At 45.9% G+C, this 27,261-nt stretch overlaps 3 protein-coding genes across 3 annotated transcripts; all 3 read left to right on the top strand.

Annotated features, from left to right (window-relative positions):
- Nucleotides 1-6,821: 6,821 nt before the first annotated feature.
- Nucleotides 6,822-7,762, top strand: LOC146757517 (olfactory receptor 14J1-like). The gene has a single exon (XM_085520730.1). The coding sequence runs from the start codon at nt 6,822-6,824 to the stop codon at nt 7,755-7,757; it is 936 nt and encodes a 311-aa protein (XP_085376856.1). The 3' UTR covers nt 7,758-7,762.
- A 6,142-nt stretch (nt 7,763-13,904) lies between these two features.
- LOC146757516 (olfactory receptor 14C36-like) lies at nt 13,905-14,870 on the top strand. Its single transcript, XM_085520678.1, has one exon. It carries the CDS (start codon nt 13,905-13,907, stop codon nt 14,868-14,870), a length of 966 nt encoding a protein of 321 aa, XP_085376804.1.
- A 4,497-nt stretch (nt 14,871-19,367) lies between these two features.
- Nucleotides 19,368-20,114, top strand: LOC146757515 (olfactory receptor 14J1-like). Its single transcript, XM_085520677.1, has one exon. It carries the CDS (start codon nt 19,368-19,370, stop codon nt 20,112-20,114), a length of 747 nt encoding a protein of 248 aa, XP_085376803.1.
- Nucleotides 20,115-27,261: the final 7,147 nt, after the last annotated feature.

The raw sequence follows: 27,261 nt of genomic DNA, 5'->3' as shown, positions 1-27,261 counted from the left end.
TAATTGTTAATGATATATGAAAGTGTACTTGAGGGAATGTGGAAGTGTATCTGAGCATACAAATAGAGGAAGCATTTACAGAGGAAAAAGGGTTAAAGCAAGTTTACCTGCACTGACATGAGAGCAACACCCTGCCGAACCGTTGCCCTGTGAGCTGAGCAGAGCAGAGCGGAGACACAGTCCCCATGTATCAGGTAGTGTTATTCTGCTTACCAAATGAATGAGTTCACTACAGAAGAGGCAAATCTTCACCTCTGCTGTATTTGTGGCATACTCTGGAGTTCAAGGCATTGCAAAGCTATGGCACATCTACTTTCTTTCAATGATGACACCTTAGTGTGCTCTGGGCTCTCATTTCAATTGCATCTAAAGAAGTCTAGGGTCATACCAGCTGACAGGAAGCTGGCAAATGTTGACTCATTGTAAGGAAGAGCAAGAAAGATGACATGGGCAATTATGGACCTGTCAGTCCAGAGCCTGGTAAAATTATGGAGAAAATGATGGTGGGAGTTATGGAAAAACAGCTGAAGGACAATTCTGTCATTGGTCGCAGCCAACCCAAGTTTGTGAGGCAAAGGTCCTGTTTAATTTAAGCTCATTCTGTGACACAGTTATCCGTTTAGTTGACCAAGGGAAGCCAGTTGATGTAATCCTTGAGGATTTCAGTGGAGATTTTGACACTGTTTCTCACAACCTTCTGGACAGAATGTTCTGCATATGGCTAGACAGAAACACAATGTGGTGGGTGAGCAGTTGGACAGTAGGTCAGTCCCAAAGGATTATAGTCAGTTTTTTCCATCGGGCTGGTTGATGGTCACTGTCAGGGTCCCCAGGGTTCCATTTGGGGGCCACTTTCCTTTCATGTTTATGCAGATGACTTGAATGCAGAACTAGAAGATGTTCTGAGCAAGTTTGCTGATGAGACCAGATGAGGAGGTGCTGTTGCCTCCACTGAGGGTGGAGAGGACTTGCAGAGAGATGTGGACAAGTCAGAGAAGTGGGTACCAGTTGGTACTAAGCACCAAGTGCATAAAGTATAACAAGAACAAGTGCCTGATAGTGCACCTGAGTAGGGGCAACCCTGGACATACACACTGACTGGATATGGGACACTGGAGAGGATTCTGACTGGAAAGGGTTGGGGTGCTGGTCAGCATCACACTGAATGTGAGTCAGCAGTGTGCCAAGGCAGCCAGGAAAGACAGCAGTCCCCTGGGGTGCATGAAGCAACTTATTGCCAGCTGGGTGAGGGAAAGGATCATCCCTCTGCTCTGCATTGCTACAGCCTCACTAGCAGCACTAGGTGCACTTCTGGGCACCGCAGAACATAAAGGACTTCAAACTCTGGGAGAATGTGCAAAGGAGGGCACTGAAACTGAGAGATATAAAGTTCAGAGTTTCACAGGGATTGACTGCTTGTTCAGACTGGGCCCTTCTCACATCCCACATCCTGCAATGAGACACAGGGCACATGTGGGATAGGAACTTAACAGCATCCTTGCACCACATGCAGAGCCTGGGATCTTCCGTTCCTATGTCTTTCACTTAACATCATATAGACTTCCAACTCACTGCCACAGGAAGTGCCCTGAGCCAACATGAGAGACAGGATCTCCCTACTTCTGGTCTTGCAATCAGGGCTTGACCTGTCTGCTTTGTAAGGCAAAGGAGAGGTTTCTTAGCATGCCAGTGCCTTTGCCTGCCTGTAGTCATGGCTTCCAGTTATCTTCTCTAACAAGTCCCTTGGGAAGCTTGCTTGTTAATGTTCCTCAGTGGGCCCATTAATACTCCAAGAAACTTCACTGTTACTTCTGACTTTGTCTTGTTGAGCACTTTGTGCAAACTTCTCTCTGCACTGGAGGTTGATCGACTCAGCATCAAATGCGCCCTGGGGCCCATTATAACCTAAATAATCTCCTGTGTTTTATGCCATCTTGTTATCTTCTTCAGGTTATCAGAACTTGTTCAGCAAAAAGGAGGGATATCTGGAGAGAGCTTAAAGAGAAAGAATCCATTATAAATTTATTGTCTCTTTATTTATAGCTGGGTTTAAAGCAGCACTGTGCAACTGATACCAATCCAGGATGTCCCAATGAGTTCTGTACTGTTACTGTGTTGACAAAGGTCCTTCTCAACCTCCCTACCCAATTTCTGCTCACAATGGACCTATGGGACTTGCATCACTTTTCTTCACATCACTCTTCTCCTCTGCATTCATCCGCTCAGTGTTAAAACTGCTTTGCACCAACTCCCACTGGCTTTCCTCAGAGAACCAGCTACACATGGAAAAGGAAAGATTTCTCTTTTTTATCTGGCCAGCAAATGGAAGGAAAGGTGATGCAATTGAATGAACAGTAAAACACAGTGATCAACTGCATGCCATGTTCAAGCGGCATCTATTGAAGTTTGTTTTTCATATGGAATACTTTTAAAAGAAATGATTTTTACTGAGGTAGGATAGGATAGATTGAATCACAGTGAAGGAGTTGACAACAGAGGCCATCAGACTCTGGGAGATGGAGCAAATTCCAGTAATCTCCCTGGGATAGATCAGCCAGGTAGTTGAGAGGTATCAACTTAAAACTGAACAGGACTTGTGAGTATTTCACACATTGAGAATGCTTAACACATTCTCATTGATTTATATCTTTGTCTTCAACTCTTTTTTTTTCACTTTTACTGACATTAATTAACATCTTTTAGACATTGTGCTTTTTAAAAAAAAGAAAAATAAAAACAATAAGAAAAAGAAAAAAGAAGAAAAAGAAAGAGAAAAAGAAATGAAAAAGAAAAGAAAAAGGAAAAGGAAAAGAAAAAGGAAAAGGAAAAGAAAAAGGAAAAGGAAAAGAAAAAGAAAAAGAAAAAGAAAAAGAAAAAGAAAAAGAAAAAGAAAAAGAAAAAGAAAAAGAAAAAGAAAAAGAAAAAGAAAAAGAAAAAGAAAAAGAAAAAGAAAAAGAAAAAGAAAAAGAAAAAGAAAAAGAAAAAGAAAAAGAAAAAGAAAAAGAAAAAGAAAAAGAAAAAGGAAAAGAAAAAAGAAGAAAAAGAAAGAGAAAAAGAAATGAAAAAGAAAAGAAAAAGGAAAAGGAAAAGAAAAAGGAAAAGGAAAAGAAAAAGAAAAAGGAAAAGAAAAAGAAAAAGAAAAAGATGAAAAAGAAAAAGAAAAAGAAAAAGAAAAAGAAAAAGAAAAAGAAAAAGAAAAAGAAAAAGAAAAAGAAAAAGAAAAAGAAAAAGAAAAAGAAAAAGAAAAAGAAAAAGAAAAAGAAAAAGAAAAAGAAAAGGAAAAAGAAAAGGAAAAAGGAAAAGAAAAAGAAAGAACGAGAAAGAGAAAAAGAAAAGATAGGAAGGGATAGATAGAATTATGGTGAAGGATTTGACAACACAGTCAATCAGACTTAGGAGAGACAGAGCAAATTCAAGTAATCTCCTTGAAAATCAGAAATCAGACAGATAACTGGGAGGTATCTGACTGAACAAGGATGGGGAAATATGGCAGGCAGTGGGAGAAGCGTGAGTCCAAATGGTCTGCTGAAAACATGCCCTTAACCACGGCCATTTATTCAGGACAGCTCCAGACACCTGAAAAATGAGGGACATCAAATAGGCAGCAGGGAAGAGCAGCGGTGGACGCTGGGCTTTAGTCGCAGGGCAACGGCAATGGCACCACTCTCTGTGTCTCTGTACCTGAAGGCATTTGAAATATAGGGAAAAAAAAAAAAAAAGAAGAAGACACAAAATCCCCACAAATTCTCATATTTACAACTAAAAATGGATCAAGACTCATGAGAATTTCTCATTATGAGAAGGGTTAAAGCATTTTCATTGAATTCTTTGTCTTCAATTCTTTGTTTCAGTTTTATTTACATGTATGTTCATCTTTTAATCTTACAGCCTCAAAACAAACAAACAAACAAACAAATAAATAAAATTAGATCCATTTGTCTTTTGCACGTGGCCTGATGCCCCTCTCACTTTCACAATTCCCACTAGACCTTCATTGCCAGAGAGTATGAGATCCAGCAGAGCACCTCTCCTCTTTGGTTCCTCCACTGCTTGGTCAAGAAGCTGCCATCTGTGCTCTCCACGGATCTGCTGGACGGCACATGCCCTGCTGTGCTGTCTCTGCAGCACATACTGGAGTGAAAAAGGCTCCCAAACGGGACAATGGCCTGACAACATGAGTACTTCCATGTGTTTGCAGAGGGCACTTTCTACTTGCTCTCCCTGATCAGGAAGACAGGAACAGACACTGTTGATCTCCTCCATTGGCCATTTCCATTAGCTCTGGCCTGGCTGCTCTGCCACCCCCAGGCAGAGCTCAGTGCACTCTCTTTTCCTTGTCTCCTCACCAATCCATCCTTAAGAATGTATACCCCAGTGCTACCCCTGTATGCCCCTTGTGCTACAGTGCAGTTGTAGAAGCCATTCAACTGTACCACTGTGGTCCCAACAAGAGCTCAGGCATGTAACTCTACAAAGATTTCTAGCTCCTCAAGTTTTGTTGTTCTCATTAGTGCAAAAATATAGAAGTAAACATACTCATTGGAAAGCATCACTGGACAGAGCCTGACTGGATAGCTCATCTATGGTATTACTGTGAAGAAGGTGGCACACAGGCTTTAGATCCATTGTGGATCTTGGAGTTGACACAGCAGCACAGACACACCATGGGCATGGCTTTCCTGAAGGCCCTGTTACAGTTGCATGTGAGTGTGTGGGAGAGCCCAGAGACACTAGGCTGCTTCTGAAGCCATTCACTTGAGAGCCCACCGAAAACTGAGGTTATGTCTGTTGAAGAATAAAGACGTATATTATCTTTGTGTTGCCTTGAGCTCCAGAATATGCCGCAGATGGAGAACAGAGAAAGATCTGGCTCTTCTTTTGTGAGCTCATCCATTTAGTCAGCTGTGTAACTCTGCATTCTCAGTGGAGTTGGAGACAAAGGCACCATGAAGTGCCCTAAACGCTGGGGTCTGTTGTCATTCAGGATGGTCGATAATACCTCTGTTCCCTCTCTGCCCCGCAGCTGATGTTCAGGAAAGAGGTTTCTGTCCCAGGGATTTCCCACACATTTTATAAGCACTGGCACACATCAGGAGCAGCCCAGGCACCTTGGTCATCACCCAGTGTCTGTGTGTGAGCAACTGCCTCCCTGCTGAAGGACCGAGGACTCAGAGCAGGAGCTCACATGCAGGCAACTCCTTGTGCACTTCTGAACTGCATCAGAGGAATCCCAATGATACTGTGTGTCCATGGGGAGCTGAATCCCATTTCAGCCCCAGGGTTTCCCATTAGGGATGAGACTCCTGAACTGCCTCAACTAAATCACTGCCGTGCACAGGGGAAGTCCGCCTCTCTCTGTCCTTGCCTGTATGCCCATTTTGTTTCATCACAGGATCTCAGGTATCAGGTCTGAAATCAGTCACTGACCACCGTACATTTGGTGTTTAATTCATCAGATTTCAAAGTACAATCATGATGCTGTTGTTTTTTCAGGATCTGTTGGCCAAGAGGACGCAGGGACATCTCAGGGGAGATGAGTGAGAAGGATAAAACATGACATCCTCTGATGCTGAGCTGGGCCGGGCTCCTGGGACACAGTGAGCTCATAAAGGTGGGCAGTGCTACAGAGAGAAAGTTGTGCTCAGGAGCAGCTCTTGTGCACAGCACAGCCTGCAGCTGACAGAAGGAGAGGCGAGAAAGGGGAGAGAGTTTCCAGGATGTGTACAGTGTGAGCAGGCTGTGGGCACATGAAAAGGTAAGTCTCACTGCAGACCATGCAGCTTCCTTTCATAGAGGGTTAACCAAATCAGGGACATCCCATGGCAGATCTGGCTGCAGGCACTGCATGTTTCTGTACTGTGGAAAAACCCTTCTGCTACAGCTGAGGGCTTCTGTGCTGCAGTATGAAAGCACAGCCCTGAGGGCTGCGTGTCCCAGCACGGCTGCAGGCTGTGCAGCCAGGGCTGCAGGCGGGTGCCCAGGGCTGTCCTGCAGAGCAGGGTCCCTGCTGTGCCCCAGGGGCTGTGTGCCGGGTATGGGACTCTGCCGCCTGCCAGGCTCAGCACTCAGCCTGCCCGGGGAGCTGCCCAGGGCACTGCGGGGAGACGTGTGGGGGGAAGGAGCCCCCGGCAGGGCTTGTGCTGCCACAGCTGCTGCCTGGGGCAGGGGATCACAGCTCCACTGCACAACAGAATGTTTGTGAAGGCCCTTTGCAAGAGGAGAGCCAAGGAAGGGTTTTTTCATATCTTGTTCTGAGGGAAGGCAGAAAGGACTGGAGATGGAAATCTTATAGAGGCTTATAGAGGTAAAATTTAAAACACAGCTATGTTACTCCCAAATATTTCTTCAATCAATTGCTTGTTTTGTGAACAACCACACAGGTTGTGCTTTCAGCCTCTCGTTTCTAAAAGGAAAGAATCAGTTTAAGTTTTTGCTGTTTTCTGCAGACTCTAATATTGCACTTATACTGCAAACAGGAATATTTGACTAAAACATATTGAAGTGCAAAGAGGCTGGAGTTGGGGGCACTAAGAACAGTTGGAGTGAAGATATGAGACATGTAAACAGCTCCAAAGAGGAAAATATTCAGAAGCTCAGGATATGATTATGAAATGAGAACATATTAAGAGCTCCTTAATCTTCTATTTCTTTAGGGATTGTGAAGCTCATGAATTTAAATTCAAGTTATGGATTTAAATGAAAATTATCCAAAGGTAAATGAAAACATTTCAGAGTACAGCGGGAGGAGTGTGTCTGAAAATGATCTGGACTTGTCATTATCTTCTTCACTCTGAGCAGGACTCCAAGCCCAACAACAGCAGATGCCCAACAGCAGCTCCATCAGCGAGTTCCTCCTGCTGCCACTGGGAGACACGTGGCAGCTGCAGCTCCTGCACTTCTGGCTCTTCCTGGGCATCTACCTGGCTGCCCTCCTGGGCAATGGCCTCATCAGCACAGCCGTAGCCTGCGACCGCCGCCTGCACACCCCCATGTACTTCTTCCTCCTCAACCTGGCCCTCCTGGACCTGGGCTGCATCTCCACCACTCTCCCCAAAGCCATGGCCAACGCCCTCTGGGACACCAGGGCCATCTCCTACACAGGATGTGCTGCACAGCTCTTTTTCTTTCTCTTCTTCATCTCAGCAGAGTGTTCCCTTCTCACCATCATGTCCTATGACCGCTACGTTGCCATCTGCAAGCCCCTGCACTACGGGACCTTGATGGACAGCAGAGCTTGTGCCACCATGGCAGCAGCTGCCTGGGGCACTGGGGTTCTCAATTCCCTGCTGCACACTGCCAGTACGTTTTCACTGCCTCTCTGCCAAGGCAATGTTGTCAACCAGTTTTTCTGTGAAATCCCCCAGATCCTCAAACTCTCCTGCTCAGCATCCTACCTCAGGGAAATTATGTTTCTCATTTTTAGTGGTAGTTTAGCCTTTGGGTGCTTTGTTTTCATAGTGGTGTCCTATGTGCAGATCTTCATGGCTGTGCTGAGGATGCCCTCTGAGCAGGGACGGCACAAAGCCTTCTCCACGTGCCTCCCTCACCTGGCTGTGGTCTCCCTGTTTCTCAGCACTGCCTTTTTTGCCTACCTGAAGCCCCCCTCCATTTCCTCCCCACTCCTGGATCTGACAGTGGCACTTCTGTATGCAGTGGTTCCTCCAACACTGAACCCTATTATCTACAGCATGAGGAACAGGGAGATCAAGCACGCTCTAAGGAAGGTGTTGCAATGCACATTATTCCAGCTACAATAAAGTGCACATTTTCCTCACAAGATTCCCAGTGATGGTTCTTTATGTTTTACGAATCTTTGATTGTTTAATTGTGTGTGATATAGCAACCTGCAAAAAAAAAAAAAGTGATTGAACTTATAAATAAAAATTTATTTCACTTCTTTCCTACCTACTTTCCATTTTCTCACTCCAAGAGCTCATGTAAACATGGAAAAATATACCCTGAATAGGTTAAGAGATAAATAAAAAGCTTTCAAAATAGAATTTTCCTTATCTCTTCTCTCTTCCTACTTTGAATGGGTCTGGGGGAGGTACAGCCACAGACAGCAGCACAACGTGCTCTTTTCATTCCTGCTCTATTTATCCTATCTATTTATCCTGGATTCCCGCTGTGTCTGTTCCTGGCTCCTTGATCATGGAGAGCAAGTGGAAGGTGCCCTCTGCAGACAGATGGAAGTCTCATGTTGTCAGGCCATTGTCACCTTTGGGAGCCTTTTGCACTGCAGTATCTGCTGTAGGGACAGCACAGCAGGGCATGTGCCATCCAGCAGATCCCTGGAGAGCACAGATGGCAGATTCTTGACCAAGCCATGGAGGAACCAAAGAGAAGAAGTTCTCTGCTGGATCTCATACTCTCCAGCAATGAAGGTCTGGTGAGAACTGTGAAGGTCAAAGGGGCATCAGGCCAAGCAGAAGACACAAAAGGATCTCTTTATTTATATCTTTATATATTTATTTATTTTGAGGCTTTATTATGAAGCTTAAAAGATGTACATTTATGTCAATAAAATTGAGACAAAGAATTGAAGACAAAGATCGAAATCAATGAAAATGTGTTAACCCTTTTCAATATGAGAAATTCTCATGAGTCTTGTTCCATTTTAAGTTGTGAATATGAATTTTTTTTTTTCTTTTTTCTCTTTTTTTTTTTTTTAATTTTTTTTTATTTTTTGAAACTACGATGTTTTCCAGAAATGAGTTTTCAGGAAACAGATGCCTTCAGGTTCAGGGACACACACAGTGGCGCCAGTGCCAATGCCCTGTGACTAAATCCCGGCGCCCGCAGCTGCTCTTCCCTGCTGCCTATTTGATGTCCCTCATCCTCCAGGTGTCTCCAGCTCTCCTAAATAAATTGCCGTGGTTAAAGGCTTGTTTTCAGCAGGTCATTTAGACACACACTCCTGTCACAGCCTGCCAGATTTCCCCATCCCTTGCTCTTTGTTCAGTCAGATACCTCCCAATTATCTGTCTGATTTCTGACTTTTAGGGGGATGGCTCAAATTTGCTCCATCTCGCCAAACTCTGATGGACTGTGCTGTCAACTCCTTCCCCGTGATTCTATCTATCCCTTCCTATCTTTTCTTTTTCTCTTTCTCTTTCTTTTTCTTTTTCTTCATTCATTTTCTTCTCCATTTCCTTTTTCTATTTTTCCTTTTTTCTCTTTCTCTTTCTCTCTCTCTTTCTCTTTCTCTTTCTCTTTCTCTTTCTCTTTCTCTTTCTCTTTCTCTTTCTCTTTCTCTTTCTCTTTCTCTTTCTCTTTCTCTTTCTCTTTCTCTTTCTCTTTCTCTTTCTCTTTCTCTTTCTCTTTCTTTTTCTTTTTCTTCATTCATTTTCTTCTCCATTTCCTTTTTCTATTTTTCCTTTTTTCTCTTTCTCTTTCTCTTTCTCTTTCTCTTTCTCTTTCTCTTTCTCTTTCTCTTTCTCTTTCTCTTTCTCTTTCTCTTTCTCTTTCTCTTTCTCTTTCTCTTTCTCTTTCTCTTTCTCTTTCTCTTTCTCTCTCTTTCTCTTTCTCTTTCCCTTTCTCTTTTTCTTTTAAATTTTTCATGCTTTAAAAAGCATGAATTCTGAAAGATGTTCATTAATGTCAGTAACAGTGAAAAAAAGATTTCAAGACAAAGATAGAAATCAATAAGAATGTGTTAACCCATCTCAATTTCTGAAATACTCACGAGTCCTGTTCAGTTTTAAGTTGATACCTCCCAACTCCCTGGCTGATCTATCCCAGGGAGATTACTGGAATTTGCTCCATTCCTCAAAAGTCTGTTGTCAACTCCTTCACCGTGATTCTATCTATCCCATCCTATCTGTGTCTAACTGATTTATTGTGCAAATATTCCCTATGAAAGATAAACCTCAATAGAAGCACCTTGGACATGGCATGCAGTTGATCACTGTTTTACTGTTCATTCAATTGCACAACCTTTCCTTGTGTTAGTTGGCCATAAATAAAGAGAATTCTTTCCTTTTCCATGTGCAGCTGGTTCTCTGTGGAAAGCCAGAGGGAGTTTATACAAAGGAGGTTTAACACTGAGTGGGTGACAGCAGAGGAGAAGAGTGATGTGAGGAAAAGTGATGCAAATCCCATTGGGCCAATGTGAATAGAAGTGAAGTGGGGAGGTTGAGGAGGAACTTTGCCCACACAGAAACAGAATAGAACTCATTGGGGGCATCCTGGATTGACATCAGTTGCAAAGTGCTTCTTTTACTTCTTGTATAAAACAAATATAAATAAATAGACAATAAATGCATTTTGGATTCTTGCTCTTTAAGCTGTCTCCATTTTTCTGAACAACTTCTGAAAACCTGAAGAAGAGAACAGGAAGGCACAAGGCACAAGAGGCTCTTTAGGTTATAATGGGCCCCAGGGCGCATTTGATGCTGAGTCCATCAACCTCCAGTGCAGAGAGAAGTTTGAACAAAGTGCTCAGCAAGACAAAGTCAGAAGTAACAGTGACGTTTCTTGGAGTATTAATGGGACCACTGAAGGCCATTAGCAAGCAAGCTTCCCAAGGCACTAGTTAGAGCAGATAATTGTAAACCATGACTCCAGTCAGGTAAAGGCACTGGCATGGTGGCTCTGATGCTAAGAAAATCCTCCTTTGTCTTAAGAAGCAAACAGGACAAGCCCTGATATTCAGACCCTTGGCAGGGAGGTCCTGTCTCTCATGTTGGCTCAGGGCCCTTCCTGGGGCAGTGGGATGGAGGTCTGTATGATGTTAAATGAAAGACATGGGGACAGAGATCCCAGGCTCTGCATTGGGTACAATGATAATGTCAAGTTCATGTCCCACGTGTGCCCTGTGTCTCATCACAGGATGTGGGGTGTGAGAAGGGCCCCGTCTAAACAAGCAGTCAATCACAGTGAAACTCTGAACTTCAGATCTCTCAGTTCCAGTGCCCTCCTGTGCACACCCTCCCATCGCTTGATGTCCTTTATGTTCTGCATTGCCCAGAAGTGCACCTAGTGCTCCAGATGAGGCTGTAGCTGTGCAGAGCAAAGAGGGACAACCCTTTCCCTCACCCAGTTGGCAATAAATTCCCTGATGTGCTCCAGGGGACCGTTAGCTTTCCTGGCTGCCTGGGCACACTGCTGACTCACATTTAATTAGATTTTGACCAGGACCCCCTGTCCTTTTCAGTCAGAGCACTCTCCAGTGTCCCTTATACATTCTGTGTTTATGTCCAGGGTTGCCCCTACCCAGTTGCACAATCAGGCACTTGTTCTTGTTATACTTTATGCACTTGGTGCTTAGTACCAACTGGTACCCACTTCTCTGACTTGTCCACATCTCTCTGCAAGTCCTCTCCACCCTCAGTGGAGGCAGCAGCACCTCCTCATCTGGTATCATCAGCGAACGTCAACAAAAAGTCTTGCATGCAAGTCATTCGCAAAAACATGACAGAGAAGTGACCCTAAAATGGAGCTCTGGGGAACCCTGCTAGTGACCATGTACCAGCCTGTTGGAACCCTTTGACTCTAATCCTTTGGGCCTGACCTACCAGCCAACATCTCACCCACCACATTCTGTTTCTGTCTAGCCGTATGCAGGACGTTCTGTCCAGAAGGGTGCTGTGAGAAATAGTCTCAAAAGCTCTACTAAAATTCTGAAGGATCACATCAACTGTCAACCCTTGGTCAACCAATTCACTAACATTGTCATAAAAAGACCTATAGTTAAACAGGACCTTCCCCTCGGGAACTTGTGTTGGCTGTGACCAATGACACAATTGTCCTTCAGGTGATTTTTCAATCAGTCACTCCCACCATCATTTTCTCCATAATTTTACCAGGCATTGGAGTGAGACTGACAAGTCCATAATTGCCCCTGTCATCTTTCTTGCTCTTCCTTACAATGAGACAACATTTGCCAGCTTCCCGTCAACTGGTATGACCCTAGATTTATTTACATGCCATTGAAATGCGAGCCCAGAGCATACTAAGGTGTCATCATTGCAAGAACATAGATGTGCCAGAGCTTTGCAGTGCCTTGAACTCTGGAGTATGAAACAGATGGAGCATAGAGAAAGACTTGCCTCTTCTGTTGGTTAGCAGAATAACACTACATGATACATGGGGTCTCTGCTCTGCTGGGAGTGTGGATGTGCCTGAAGTTAGCAAGGCCTTGCTTAGGAATCTGGACAGGCTGGAGAGCTGGGCTGAAGCTAATGGGATGAGGTTCACCAAGACCAAGTGCCACGTCCTGAACTTTGGGACCTGGAATGGACTGCCCAGTGTGGAGGTGGTGGATTCACTGACACTGGAGGAGTTCAAGGAATGACTGGATGTTGTGTTGAGGGACATGGATTAGTGGGAGCTCTTGGTGATAGGTGACCAGCTGGAGTGGATGATCTTTTAGGTCTTTTCCAACCTTGGTGATTCTATGATTCTATGATATCCTGTACTTGTATGAGTGCCCTCTTTGAGCAAACACTCTCTGGGATGACTCAGAACATGTCTGGAATTAGTCACTGACCACTAGAAATCTGGTGTTTAATTCAACAGATTTTAATGTACTGTCATGATGCTGTTGTCTTTCAGGAGCAGTTGGCCATGAGGACCCCGGGACACCACAGGGGAGATGAGTGGGAAGGATAAAAAATGACATCATCTGTTACTGATATGGACTTGGCTCCTCAGATACATGGAGCTCATAAATGTGGGCAATGTTTTAGCTGTGCACAGGTGCATCTCTTGTGCGCAGCACAGCAAGGCTGGGGCTTCATCAGCAGTTGACATGAGGATAGAAGAGAAGGGAGAGAGAGCGTACAGAGTTCACACAGTGTGAGCCTGCTGTGAGCTGACTGCTGGAGCATTGATAATAGACCACAGCATGGTAAGTGTCTTGCAGTAGGCAATGGAGCTACTTTTCCTGGAGGGATCACCAATCTGGGACACCCCATAGCTGATCTGGCTGCAGGCACCGCATGATTCTTTACTATGTTAAAAGCCTTCTGCTCCAACTGAGGGCTTCTGTGCTGCAGCACCAGAGCACAGCCCTGAGGGCTGCGTGTCCCAGCACGGCTGCAGGCTGTGCAGCCGGGGCTGCAGGCGGGTGCCCAGGACTGTCCTGCAGAGCAGGGTCCCTGCTGTGCCCCAGGGGCTGTGTGCCGGGTATGGGACTCTGCCGCCTGCCAGGCTCAGCACTCAGCCTGCCCGGGGAGCTGCCCAGGGCGCTGCGGGGAGACGGGTGGGGGGAAGGAGCCCCCGGCAGGGCTTGTGCTGCCACAGCTGCTGCCTGGGGCAGGGGATCACAGCTCCACTGCACAACTGAATGTTTGTGAATGGTCTTGGCAAGAGGAGAGCGAAGGCAGGGATTTTGCAATTATTTTTCTGAGGGAAAGCAGAAAGGACTGGAGGCAGAAATAGAATAGGGGCTGTAAAATTTAAAACACAGCTATGTTACTCACAAGTATTTCTTCAATCAATTGCTTGTTTTGTGAACAGTGACACAGGTTGTGCTTTCAACCTCTCATTTCTAAAAGGAAAGAATCAGTTTGTTGTTATCTGAAGACTTTAATATTGCACTTACCCTGCAAACAGGCATATTTGTCTATGACATATTGAAGTGCAAAAAGGCTGGGGCTGGGGGTCTAAGAGAAGCTGGAGTAAAAATATGTGATGAGTAAAGGGCACCTAACAGGAAAGTATTCAGGAGTCTGGGATATGATTATGAAATGAGAAAAAAGTAAGAGCTCCTTAATCTTCTACTTCTGTAGTGATGGTGAAGCTCACGAAAATAAATTGAAGTTATGGAGTTAAATGAAAATTATCCAAAGGTAAATGAATACATTTCACAGTACAGCAGAAGAACTGTCTCTGAGAATGGTCTGGACTTGTCATTATCTTCTGCACTCTGAGCAGGACTCCAAGCCCAGGAACAACAGCAGATGCCCAACAGCAGCTCCATCAGCGAGTTCCTCCTGCTGCCGTTGGCAGACACGCGGCAGCTGCAGCTCCTGCACTTCTGGCTCTTCCTGGGCATCTACCTGGCTGCCCTCCTGGGCAACGGCCTCATCAGCACAGCCGTAGCCTGCGACCGCCGCCTGCACACCCCCATGTACTTCTTCCTCCTCAACCTGGCCCTCCTCGACCTGGGCTGCATCTCCACCACTCTCCCCAAAGCCATGGCCAACGCCCTCTGGGACACCAGGGCCATCTCCTATGCAGGATGTGCTGCACAGCTCTTTTTCCTTCTCTTCTTCATCTCAGCAGAGTATTCCCTTCTCACCATCATGTCCTATGACCGTTACGTTGCCATCTGCAAGCCCCTGCACTACGGGACCTTGATGGACAGCAGAGCTTGTGCCACCATGGCAGCAGCTGCCTGGGGCACTGGGGTTCTCTATTCCCTGCTGCACACTGCCAGTACGTTTTCACTGCCTCTCTGCCAAGGCAATGTTGTCAACCAGTTTTTCTGTGAAATCCCCCAGATCCTCAAGCTCTCCTGCTCAGAATCCTACCTCAGGGAAGTTGTGTTTCTCATTTTTAGTATCAGTTTAGCCTTTGGGTGCTTTGTTTTCATATTGGTGTCCTATGTGCAGATCTTCATGGCTGTGCTGAGGATGCCCTCTGAGCAGGGAAGGCACAAAGCCTTCTCCACGTGCCTCCCTCACCTGGCTGTGGTCTCCCTATTTATCATCACTGGCTTTTATGCCTATCTCAATCCCTACTCTGTCTCCTCTCCATCCATGAACCTGATGGTGGCAGTTATGTACTCAGTGGTACCACCAGCACTGAACCCTATTATCTACAGCATGAGGAACCAGGAAGTCAAGGATGCAGTGAGGAAAGCGATGTCCATATGTGTTTCAAAAACATTGAACTGCCCATCTTTTCTAATTCATGACAAGTAATGCAGCTTTTTACTGTTGCAAACACTTTGTTTTATTTAGTTTTGATAAATTTTTATAATTGTAATGTATTAAATGTTTGGGGTTTCTTTTGCTAAAATATAATTATTGAAATAAATTCCTCTTATCTTGTGCCTTTGTTGTGTAGCCCAGAGACACTGTATATAATGAACCAGGCTCTCTGTGAACCTTAACAGAATAAAGGATGTGCAGTGACTTTGTCTGTCCTCCTTCTTGTGAGACATTTATGGAGGTCTTGGGGTTGGATGTGCTCAGAAACCCACAGTCCAGCAGGAAGCAAATAGCTATTCATCAAACTGTGCAGTGACTTCAGCCTGCAACAGCTGACGGGCCATCCCTGGTCTCCTGGCTGGGGTCTGTGTTTTCAGGCTCACATCTGTCAGTGCCTCTGACAGGCCAGCAGCAGCAGCTGATTTGCACGTTGGTTGTCACGTCCCCTCTTCATCATTCCCTGTGAGACCCTGCACAGGACAAGTTCTTGGATATGGGTTATCACGTCAGAAGTTTCCAAGCTTCATAGAATCATAGGATCATAGAACTACCCAGGTTGGAAAAGACCTTGAATATCATCAATTCCAACCGCAGCCTAACCATAGTACACTAACTCTAACAACCCTCTGCTAAATCATATCTCTGAGAAGCACATCCAAAAAACTCTTGAACACATCCAGAGACGATGACTCAACCACCACCCTAGGGAGCCTATTCCTGTGTTTAACTACCCTTTCTGTAAAAAAGTGTTTTATAATGTCCAGCCTGAACTTATCCTGGCACAACTTGAGGCCATTTCCCCTCATCCTGTCACTTGTCACCAGTGAGAAGAGACTTGCCCCACTCTCACTGTAAGCCCCCATCAGATCCCTCAGCCTCTCCTCATAGGGTTGATTTTCCAAGCCCTTCACAAGCCTCTTTGCCCTTCTCTGGACCTGCTCCAGTACCTCCATGTCTTTATTGTTCTGAGCTGTCCAGAAATGAACACAGTACTCGAGGTGAGGCCTCACCAATGCCGAGTACAGTGGTAGGATGACTTCCCTAGTCCTGCTCACCCCACCATTCCTGATCCAAGCCAGGATGCCATTGGCCCTCTTGGCCACTTGGGCACACTGCTGGCTCATATTCAGCCAACTGTCCATCAGCACACCAAGGTCCCTTTCCATCAGGTAGCTTTCCAGCCACACCTCCCCAAGTCTATATGGTTGCCTGTGGTTGTTGTGACCAAAATGCAGGACCCAACAACTGGTCCCATTGAAGCTCACGCCATTAATCTTGACCCATAGATCCAGCCTATCCAGGTCCCTCTGTAATGCCCTTCTCCCCTCAGGCAAATCAACACTCCCTTCCAACTTGGTATCCTCTACAAACTTACTGAGGGTGCACACAATCCCCTCATCCAGATCATCAGTGAAGAAATATAGAAGATATACAAAATAGCTTCCAAAACCCAAAGATGAACTCAGAGCTGAATATGTACAAAACTTAATTTTGTCAGCTGCAAATTTTATCATGATATAAACCAAGGTCAAACAGCATAGCAAAATAAATACCCTGTTCCAGACCCTAGAGCTGACAAACAATGCAGCAGGGAAAACAAGCACCAAGCAAGGAGCTGTGCACTGAAGCTTTATGAAAAGGCTCAGCAAGCTCCACAAATAAGGGAACAATCAGCATCATTGCCAGCAGTTCTCCAGCTCCCACGAAGCCCTGTGTTATCTCACTCTGAATAGATGTGCTGTTATCTCAACCCTTGGAGACTCACATCAGGCACCAAAATGACGGTGGTGGTTGAACCCAGCAGGCGGGTCAGCTGCACACAGTGCTCTGTGCACTGCCCCATTCCCAGTGCGATGGGGAGGAGAACTGGGAAAAAAAGTACAACTTGTGGGTTGTAACAAAGCAATTTACTAAGAGAGATAAAAGGAGAGGAGTAATAGTTATCACTATATATCTGTTGATATGGAATTGTATGTAACAATTGATGAACAAGCACTTGCTCAGCACCACCAGACTGATGCCCAGCTGGGCCCTGGGCAGTCAAGAGAGTGAGATGAACTCCCAACACTTTCAATACAATTTCTGCTTGCTGTCAGGTGCTACAAAACCTCCACTGACCATGGCCTTGGCTCTGTACAATGCTGCTTAGCAGCAGCTGTAAACACCACAGTGTTATCAACGTTTTTTTTCACCTAGAACCAAAACACTGCACCATAGCAGGCAGTCTGAAGAAAAAAATTCCATCCCAGATGTAACTCATATTCCTGCTTTTCCTCCTCCTCTTGTTCTTCCTGATCAGGAAGCAAGGAACACAATCTGCTGTTCTCCTCTTTGTGCCCTTTCCATCAGTTCTCAGCTGGCTCCTCTGCCATCCCCAGGCAGAGCTCAGTGCACTCTCACAGACGGCAGCAGCCATTTCTAATTGTCCTTGGCCATCCGTCATAAAGAATCGGTATCTGCTCTGCTACAGTTCAGAGGTGAGAACCATCCCACCATGTCCCTGAGAGACAAACAAGACCCTAGGCCTGCAAAGGCACAGAGATTTGGAGTTCGCTGAGTGAATGTTTGTGGTCCTCTCATTAGTGTAAAGATTCTTCAGAAAGCATCCCCTTCCAGAAGCATGTTTTGATTTAGCCTGGCTGGGCCTTGCATCTACACTGTGGTACTGGTGTTCAGGGTCTTGCTCAGAAGCAGCAGCCTGCATGAAAGGAAATGCTCTGTGGTTTTCTCTTGTGTTGTCCCGTTTATTTCCCATGCTACCCGCACTGGTCTACAGGCACTATAGGGCAGCAGGAGGTTGGGGTTACCCCCAGAGGGTACACAGTAAGATTTAGGACGAGGTATTGGCAATAAGACCTTCACTGAGGAATCCTCACACAATCCTATGGAACAACTCAAAGGCTTTCTCTGCAATCTCCAACAGCAACAACATCCCTCAGCCCTTCTCTGTCACATCCAATTCCCCTCCCTTCGCACTTTGGACCTGGTTTAAAGCCCTTTAATCAATCAGTGCAGGAGCATTTCAGATGGGGTCATGGAGGAGGCAGACTGCAATTCTTGGGGTGGCCATTTTCCCAGGAGGGCATGGTGGGAGGGCTTTGTCCCATCTGGTTCCACCAACACTTGCATCCACCCAGCAGAAGGCTGTGCCCTCTGTGTCCCACTTGACCTCTGCATGGAGCTTACAGTTGACAATGACATGGCTGAGAAGCTCTGGGCATGGATTAAGGGATAGGGAAGTAAGGTACCTTCCTAACTTCCTCCCTTCATACCTTAGCAACTTCTTTGTAATCTCCCCAAGTATCCTCTCCCTTCTTCCGGAGGATGGAGATTCTCTTTTTCTTCCTGAGTCTCAACAGTTTTTCCCAGTTCAACTACACTGGTCTTCTTCCCCTATGGCTCACCTTATGGCATTCAGGGACAGCCTGATTTTGTGCCTTTAAGATTTCCATCTTGAGGAGTGTCCAGGCTTCCTGGACCCCTTTACCCATAAGGAGCGACTCCCAAGGGACCTGTGCTACAAGTGTCCTGAACAGGTCAAAGTCCGCCCTCTAGAAGTTCAGGATAGTAGTTTTGCTAGTCACCCTGGGAGCTGCCCAGGGCACTGCGGGGAGACGGGTGGGGGGAAGGAGCCCCCCAGCAGGGCTTGTGCTGCCACAGCTGCTGCCTGGGGCAGGGGATCTCCACTGCACTGCTGAAAGTTTCTGTGGGTACTTTGCAAGAGGAGAGCCAAGGTAGCAATTTTCTATTTCTTGTTTGGACAGAAGGGGGAAGGATTCGAAGCAGAAGTCTAAGAGTCTGTCAAACATAAACACAGCTCTGAGACTCCCAATTCTTCTTCAGTCAATTGCTTGTTATGTGAACTGTCACACGTGAAGTGTTTTCAGCCTCTCCTTTCAAGAAAAAGGAACCTTTCCAAGGGTGGAACTAGTTGAAATTATCAATTTTGTTGACAAGAATAATGCACCTATATTGCAAATAGGCATCTTTCCAGAACAGAAAGTGAAGGGCACAAAGGTTGGGACTGAGGATTTTAACAGCAGTGAGGGTAAAGATATGAGACACGAAACAGATGAAAAAGTCCAGGGAAATGGGATAAGATTAGAAGATGAAAGGAAGGTTAAAGCTCTATGTGCTTTTTCTGCTTATAGAATGGTGAACTTAATGAAGTTAAATTTAATTAGAGTTGCTAAATGAATATTGTCATAGGAAAATGAAAACATTTCATAGTATAGTAGGAGGAATGTTTTTGAGAATCATCTGGATTTGTCATTATCTTCTGCACTCTGAACAGGTCTATGAGGCAAGGAACAAAAGCAGATGCCCAACAGCAGCTCCATCAGCGAGTTCCTCCTGCTGCCGTTGGCAGACACGCGGCAGCTGCAGCTCCTGCACTTCTGGCTCTTCCTGGGCATCTACCTGGCTGCCCTCCTGGGCAATGGCCTCATCAGCACAGCCGTAGCCTGCGACCGCCGCCTGCACACGCCCATGTACTTCTTCCTCCTCAACCTGGCCCTCCTTGACCTGGGCATCATCTCCACCACTCTCCCCAAAGCCATGGCCAACGCCCTCTGGGACACCAGGGCCATCTCCTATACAGGATGTGCTGCACAGCTCTTTTTCCTTCTCTTCTTCATCTCAGCAGAGTATTCCCTTCTCACCATCATGTCCTATGACCGTTACGTTGCCATCTGCAAGCCCCTGCACTACGGGACCTTGATGGACAGCAGAGCTTGTGCCACCATGGCAGCAGCTGCCTGGGGCACTGGGGTTCTCTATTCCCTGCTGCACACTGCCAGTACGTTTTCATTGCCTCTCTGCCAAGGCAATGTTGTGAACCAGTTTTTCTGTGAAATCCCCCAGATCCTCAAACTCTCCTGCTCAACCTCCTATCTCAGGGAAGTTGTGCTTCTATTTTTTAGTGCCAGTTTAGCCTTTGGGTGTTTTGTTTTCATATTGGTGTCCTATGTGCAGATCTTCATGGCTGTGCTGAGGATGCCCTCTGAGCAGGGACGGCACAAAGCCTTCTCCACGTGCCTCCCTCACCTGGCCGTGGTCTCCCTATTTCTTAGCACTGCTTCTTTTGCCTACCTGAAACCCCACTCCATTTCCTCCCCACTCTTGGATCTGACAGTGGCACTTCTGTATGCAGTGGTTCCTCCAACACTGAACCCTATTATCTACAGCATGAGGAACAGGGAGATCAAGCACGCGCTCAGGAAGGTGTTGCATTAAGCACTATTCCAGCTTCCATAAAATGCACAACTTCCTCAATAGGATTCCCAGTGATGGTTCTTTATGTTTTATGCATCTTTGCATAAAGATTGTTTGCTTATGTGAGATATAGCAATGTGCAAAAAAAAAAAAAAAAAAATGTTATTGAACTTATAAATAAAAATTTATTTCACTTCTTTCCTACTTCATTTGCATTTTTTTCACTCCAAGAGCTCATGTAAACATATAACCAGATTCCCCGAATACGTTATATGATACCTAAAAAGCTTTCAAAATTGACGTTTACTTAGCTTTTCTTTCTTCCTACTTTGTCTGGATTTGGGGAGGTACAGCCGCAGACATCAGCTCAACGTGCTCTTTTCATTTCTGATCTCTTTACACTGCCATAGTGCTCTCAGGCCCTCTCATTTGTGCAGTCCTTAAGGTCTTGTGTGTCTCACGACAGTCCTGTTGCCTCTACAGCAGCAATCCAGGGCTGCAGTCAGTAGCCGGCAATACGAACTGCTGTGTCAGGGCTGGTCTCCTTGCTGGCACTGCCATAACAAGAGGGCTCCTTCAGAGCAGGCCCAGAGAACTGGATGTCTCTTCCAAAGCTGGTGTAAGGAATATACCTCAGGAGCTGCTCCCTGAGAAGACCTCGGGATCTTCTGGTGCTCTTCAGTGTGTGACCGGATCAGATTGAATAGTCCCAAGGAGATCAGTAAGAGACTCGGGGCTGTGCTGTGGTTAAAGGTTTATGGGTTGAGATAAAGAGAAAAGAGGAAAAAAAAAAAAAAAAAAAGAGAGAGAGAGAAGAAAAAGAAGAAAAAGAAGAAAAAAGAGAAAAAGAAAAGGATAATAGTTTTGACAAATGTAATTATACATATATAATATATTTAGTATATTTTCACACATATACAATATATGCATTTGCAAACATATATGAACTAATTCTTATGTTTTTCTGTTTGCAAGTTCAGAACTAGTTGCAGGGGTTTTAACAGCCATAGTATTCACTGTAGGAACTGAAGTGTCTGTTGGTCTGTTGCAGGAGTTGGAGCAATTGCAGAGCTCATTGCCAGAGCTGGAATCACCGCAGGACCTGTGACTGAAGTTGGAGCAGCCACTGGGCTCATTGGAGGGGTTGGAGTGACCACAGGGCTGTACCTCCTGGCACAGTGCACCTCCCTTGGGAGGAATTTGTTTCATTTTCTTATAGCAATACTTGGAACAGCTACAGGACCTGTAGCAGGAGTGACTGCAGAGCTCATTATGAGGGGATGAGTGACAGCGGGATCTGTCCAGAGCATGGAGCAAACGCAGGACATGTGGCAAAACCTTGGAGCTGCTGCAGGGTCTGTGCCAGGAGTTGCAGAGGCTGCAGCACTGTCAGCATTTCCAGCTCTCTGGATATGGCACACTGCAGTCATTTGTGCCTCTTGGGGGCTACCAGAGCCACAGCAGACCTGCCCCCAATATTCTACCAGTTTCTCAGGATCCTGCAGTTGCTCGGAGATGAAGTTCCAAAGCCCTGGGGGTGCCCACCGCTCCAGGCAGCTGCCCAGACCGTCCCACAAACCCTGCCATGCAGAGCCTTCTCACCTTGGGGCAGATCTCTCACTGATATTTCTGAATAACTGTTTAATCTGAAACATAAGCTGAAACACATTAATGACACGTAACAGTGGGAGTGTGCTGGTGTGAGTACCCCACGTATAGTCAAAATTTTCAAGAGCTATTGGAACTCGCTGTCAATCTCCAGGTCAAAAAGAAGTGAGAGTGAGTCTGAGGGACTACTGGAAAGTGTCATCCCTTCTCTCCTCCGTAGCAAGACTCCCTGAGGAGTCTGAGTCAAGGGTGTAATTACAAATCTTATCAACAGTATAACTTCCATAACTCAAAGATGACATCAGAGATGAATGTGCACAAAACTTCACTTTGTTGGCTGCCAATTTTATCATGATATAAACCAGAGTCAAACAGCATACCAAAATAAATACCCTAATCCAGCATCCCGAGTTGACAAATGATGCAGCAGTGAAAACAAGCAGCAAGCAAGGAGCTGTGCAATGCAGCTTCATGAGAATACTCATCAGTCTCCACAAATAGGGAAACTATCAGCATCATGGCCTGCAGTTCTCCAGCTCCCACAAAGCCCTGTGTTATCTCGCTCTGGACAGATGTGTTGTTATCTCAATCGTTGGAGTCTCACATCGGGCACCAAAATGATGGTGGTTGTTGAATCCAGCATGTGGCTCAGCAGCACACAGTGCTTTGTGCAATGTCCCATTCCCAGTGGGATGGGGAAGAGAATTGGGGAAAAAAAGTACAACTTGTGGGTTGTAGCAAAGCAATTTGAAAAAAGAGATAAAAGCAGAGGTGTAATAGTTATCACTATATATCCATTTATATGCAGTAGTAACAACTGATGCACAAGCGCTTGCTCAGCATCACCAGACTGATGCTCAGTTGGGCACTGGGAAGAGAAGAGAGTGAGATAAACTGCCACCCCTTTCAATACAATTTCTGCTTGCTGTCAGGTGCTACAAAATGTCCCTTTGACCATTTCCAGTCATCTGTGTGCAGTCTGTTCCCTCCCAGCTCCTTGAGCCCTCCACTGACCATGGCCTTGGCTCTGTACAATGCTGCTTAGCAGCAGCTGTAAACACCACAGTGTTATCAACATTTTTTTTCACCTAGAACCAAAACACTGCACCATAGCAGGCAGTCTGAAGAAAAAAATTCCATCCCAGATGTAACTCATATTCCTGCTTTTCCTCCTCCTCTTGTCCTTCCTGATCAGGAAGCAAGGAACACAATCTGCTGTTCTCCTCTTTGTGCCCTTTCCATCAGTTCTCAGCTGGCTCCTCTGCCATCCCCAGGCAGAGCTCAGTGCACTCTCACAGACGGCAGCAGCCATTTCTAATTGTCCTTGGCCATCCGTCATAAAGAATCGGTATCTGCTCTGCTACAGTTCAGAGGTGAGAACCATCCCACCATGTCCCTGAGAGACAAACAAGACCCTAGGCCTGCAAAGGCACAGAGATTTGGAGTTCGCTGAGTGAATGTTTGTGGTCCTCTCATTAGTGTAAAGATTCTTCAGAAAGCATCCCCTTCCAGAAGCATGTTTTGATTTAGCCTGGCTGGGCCTTGCATCTACACCGTGGTACTGATGTTCAGGGCCTTGCTCAGAAGCAGCAGCCTGCATGAAAGGAAATGCTCTGTGGTTTTCTCTTGTGTTGTCCCGTTTATTTCCCATGCTACCCGCAATGGTCTACAGGCAATTTTGGGCAGCAGCAGGTTGGGGTTACCCCCAGAGGGTACACAGTAAGATTTAGGATGGGGTATTGGCAGTAAGACCTTCTCTGAGGAATCCTCCCACAGTCCTATGGAACAACTCAGAGGCTTTCCCTGCAATCTCCAACACCAACAACATCCCTCAGCCCTTCTCTGTCACATCCAATTCCCCTCCCTTCGCACTTTGGACCTGGTTTAAAGCCCTTTAATCAATCAGTGCAGGAGCATTTCAGATGGGGTCATGGAGGAGGCAGACTGCCATTCTTGGGGTGGCCATTTTCCCAGGAGGGCATGGAGGGAGGTTTTTGTCCCATCAGTTTCAACCAACACTTGTATCCACCCAGCAGAAGGCTGTGCCCTCTGTGTCCCACTTGACCTCTGCATGGAGCTTACAGTTGACAGGGACATGGCTGAGAAGCTCTGGGCATGGACTAATGGACAAGGAAGTAAGGTAGCTTCTTAAATTCCTCCCTTCGTACCTTAGCAACTTCCTTGTAATCTCCCCAAGTATCCTGTCTTTTCTTCTCAACGACGGAGATTCTCTTTTTCTTCCTGAGTCTCAACAGTTTTTCCCAGTTCAACTACACTGGTCTTCTTCCCCTATGGCTCACCTTATGGCATTCAGGGACAGCCTGATTTTGTGCCTTTAAGATTTCCATCTTGAGGAGTGTCCAGGCTTCCTGGACCCCTTTACCCATAAGGAGCGACTCCCAAGGGACCTGTGCTACAAGTGTCCTGAACAGGTCAAAGTCCGCCCTCTAGAAGTTCAGGATAGTAGTTTTGCTAGTCACCCTTCTGACATCTCCAAGAATAGAGACTTCTACCATTTCATGGCCACTCTGCCCAAGACAGTCCTCAGCCTTCTCAACTCCTACCAGTCCTTCACTGTTAGTGAAGAGCAGGTCTAGCAAGGAACCGCCCCTGGTAGGACTTCATACCAGCTGCGTAAGGAAGCTGTCTTGCATGCAATCTATAAACCTCTTGGACTGATTCCTCTGCTATTTATTATATTCCCAGCATATATCAGAGAAGTTGTAGTCTCCCAAGAAAATGAGTGCTGGCAATCTTGCGACTTCAGTAAGCTGCTCATAGAATGCCTCACCCATCAATTAGGCGGTCTATAAGAAACCTTTAGCAAGATGTCACACTTACAGGCCTTTCCCCTGATCCTTACAAACATGCACTTCATTCTGAAGCCCAAGCTCTTCAACATCAAAACTCTCTTTAATATAAAGGGCCACACCACCACCCTTCCTTCCTCCTCTATCCCTTCTGAAGAGCTTGTAACCATCCATCACAGCAATCCAGTCATGGCAGTGGTCCCACCATGGGTCAGTAATAGCAACTAGGTTATGGTTTGTCAGATGCACATTTGCTTCCAGCTCCTCCTGCTTGTTGACCAAGCTCCTTGTGTTGGTGTAGACACTTCAGCTGAGGCATCTGCCTCTCTCCCAACTCAAACAGCGTTTCCCTAGGCTTATCTCTGGTAAGCCCTGTTTGGTCCCCTCCCCCATCGTAGCTAGTTTAAAGCTCTTTCGATAAGCCCTGCTACCGTCTGTGCTAGGATTCACTTCCCCCTTTGAGACAGTTGGGTTCCATTCATGGATAACAGGCCATGGGCCAAGTAAACTGTCCTGTGATCAAAGAACTCAAAGTTTCTGGCTCAGTACCAACCTCTGAGACAATTGTTCATTGCTTTGCTTTCCAAGCCTGCTCCATGTCCCTCACTGCCACTGAAGGTATAGAACAAAAAATCACTTGATCTCCCACTCTGTGAACTAAATGGCCTAAATTACTGAAATCTCTTTTTATAGTTTGTAGTCTTATCTAAGAAATTTCATCACTGCCCACCTAAACTATGAGTAGTGGAAAATAATCAGTGGACCTAACCAGCATGGGGAGTTTCCTCATTATGTCCCTGACCTGAAGCCAAGAAGGCAGCAGACTTCCTGACAACTCGGGTCCAGTCTGCAAATGGGGCCCTCTATTCCTCTGAGAAGGGAGTCACCCACCACGGCCACCCTTCTTTCTTTCATGGCAGAGGAAGTCACAAGGCTTGGTAGTGACTGCCTTGCATTAGGTTCCCTCCTAGGCAGATCCTCCATTGCCTCCCCATTCTTATCTCCTTCAGATTTCAATGTGTCAAACCTGTTGCTTAGATGGATCAGGGGTCGAGGGCTAGGCAGGCATGGGGGGGCTCCTGTGATGTTGAGTTGGGACTCTCTTCCAACCCTCCTCATCAGTCAGGTCTGTCTGACTGTGACAGGGCAGGGAGTCAACCACTTTTCTGGGGGTATCTGCCTGGCAGCCTTCCCTCGGTGATGCCAGCAAGTCACTCCACCAGCCCATCTCCAGATCACACTCCCTGATGGTAAATTGTGAGTAAAACCTTGAGTAAAGTGAGAGTTCACCTAGAGAAAAGTATGAGTAGAAACCTGGATTGACGTGAGGGTAAACCCAGAGTAAACCCATGATCCCATCCATCATCATGCTCAGCCTCTAAGGGGAACATTTTCCAGTGTTGCTGTGTAAAAATATAGGTTCTTCACATCTAACCTATGTCTCCCCTTTTTAATTTAAATCCATTTCCATTTGTCCTGTTATCAACAGACCATCCCATCCTTATTCTAGCGTTAGGCATCTCATCCTCAGATGGAAACCCTGGGGCTGAATTGGGATCAGTTTTTCAAAGAACCACGGGGGCTGCAAGTTCACCTAGCTGAGTTCAGATGTGCACAGTGAGGTGTCTGTGTGTGAGTCCCTCATCTGAATCCTTGGTTTTTATTCCACAGGGACTGCACTGCTCGTACACAGTCTCTCAGTGATGCCCAAGGTGCCTTGGGTGATCCTAGTTTTGTGCTAGTGCTTGTAAACTGTGACGGAAAATCTATGAGATAGACAGCTCCTTCTGGAGCATCAGCTGAGGGCCAGAATGGAGGTATTCTTGGCCATCCTAAATACCACAGCAGCCCCGTGCTTAGGGCACCCAGTGTGTCTTTTGCACCTGACCCCATGGAGTACGTAGTGATATTCAGCTTATCAAAAGGATGAGCTCAGAACAGAAGAGGCAGATTTTCTTCTCTGCTCCATCTGTGGCATAGTCTGGATTTCAAGGCATTGCAAAGCTATGGCACATCTATGTTCTTGCACTGATGACACTTTAGCATGCTCTGGGCTCACATTTCAATGGCATCTAATAAATCTAGGGTCATACCTGTTGACAGGAAGCTGGCAAATGTTGTCACATTGTAAGGAAGAGCAAGAAAGATGACACAGGCAACTATGGACCTGTCAGTCTCACTACAGTGCTTGGTAAAATTATGGAGAAAATGATGGTGGGAGTTATGGAAAAACAACTGAAGGACAGGTCACAGACAACACAAGATACAGAGGGGAAGGTCCTATTTAATTTCAGGTCTTTTTATGACACCTTTATCCATTGAGCTGAACAAGGGAAGGCAGTTGATGTAATCCTTGAGGATTTCAGTAGAGCTTTTGATACTATTTCTCCAGCACCCTTCTGGACAGAAATTCCTGCATACAGCTAGACAGAAACAGAACGTGGTGTGTTGTAATACAAGAAGAATTTTACAGAGCAGCAGCCATGGATTGAGATAAGGAGTTCACAGAGCAGCAGCTGCGGAGCAGGATAAACAGCATGAGAACAAAGGACAGATGCAGATGACTTGCATGCAGGACTAGAAGATGTTCTGAGCAAGTTTGCTGATAAGACCAGATGAGGAGGTGCTGTTGCCTCCACTGAGGGTGGAGAGGACTTGCAGAGAGATGTGGACAAGTGAGAGAAGTGGGTATCAGTTGGTACTAAGCACCAAGTGCATAATGCATAACAAGAACAAGTGCCTGATTGTGC

The sequence above is a fragment of the Coturnix japonica genome, chromosome 20 (genome assembly GCF_054131305.1).
Source record: "Coturnix japonica strain WE chromosome 20, WE-NBRP24, whole genome shotgun sequence".
Classification (NCBI taxonomy): domain Eukaryota; kingdom Metazoa; phylum Chordata; class Aves; order Galliformes; family Phasianidae; genus Coturnix; species Coturnix japonica.
The sequence above is the reverse complement of the archived record's forward strand: the minus strand, read 5'-3'. Positions and strand labels throughout refer to the sequence as shown.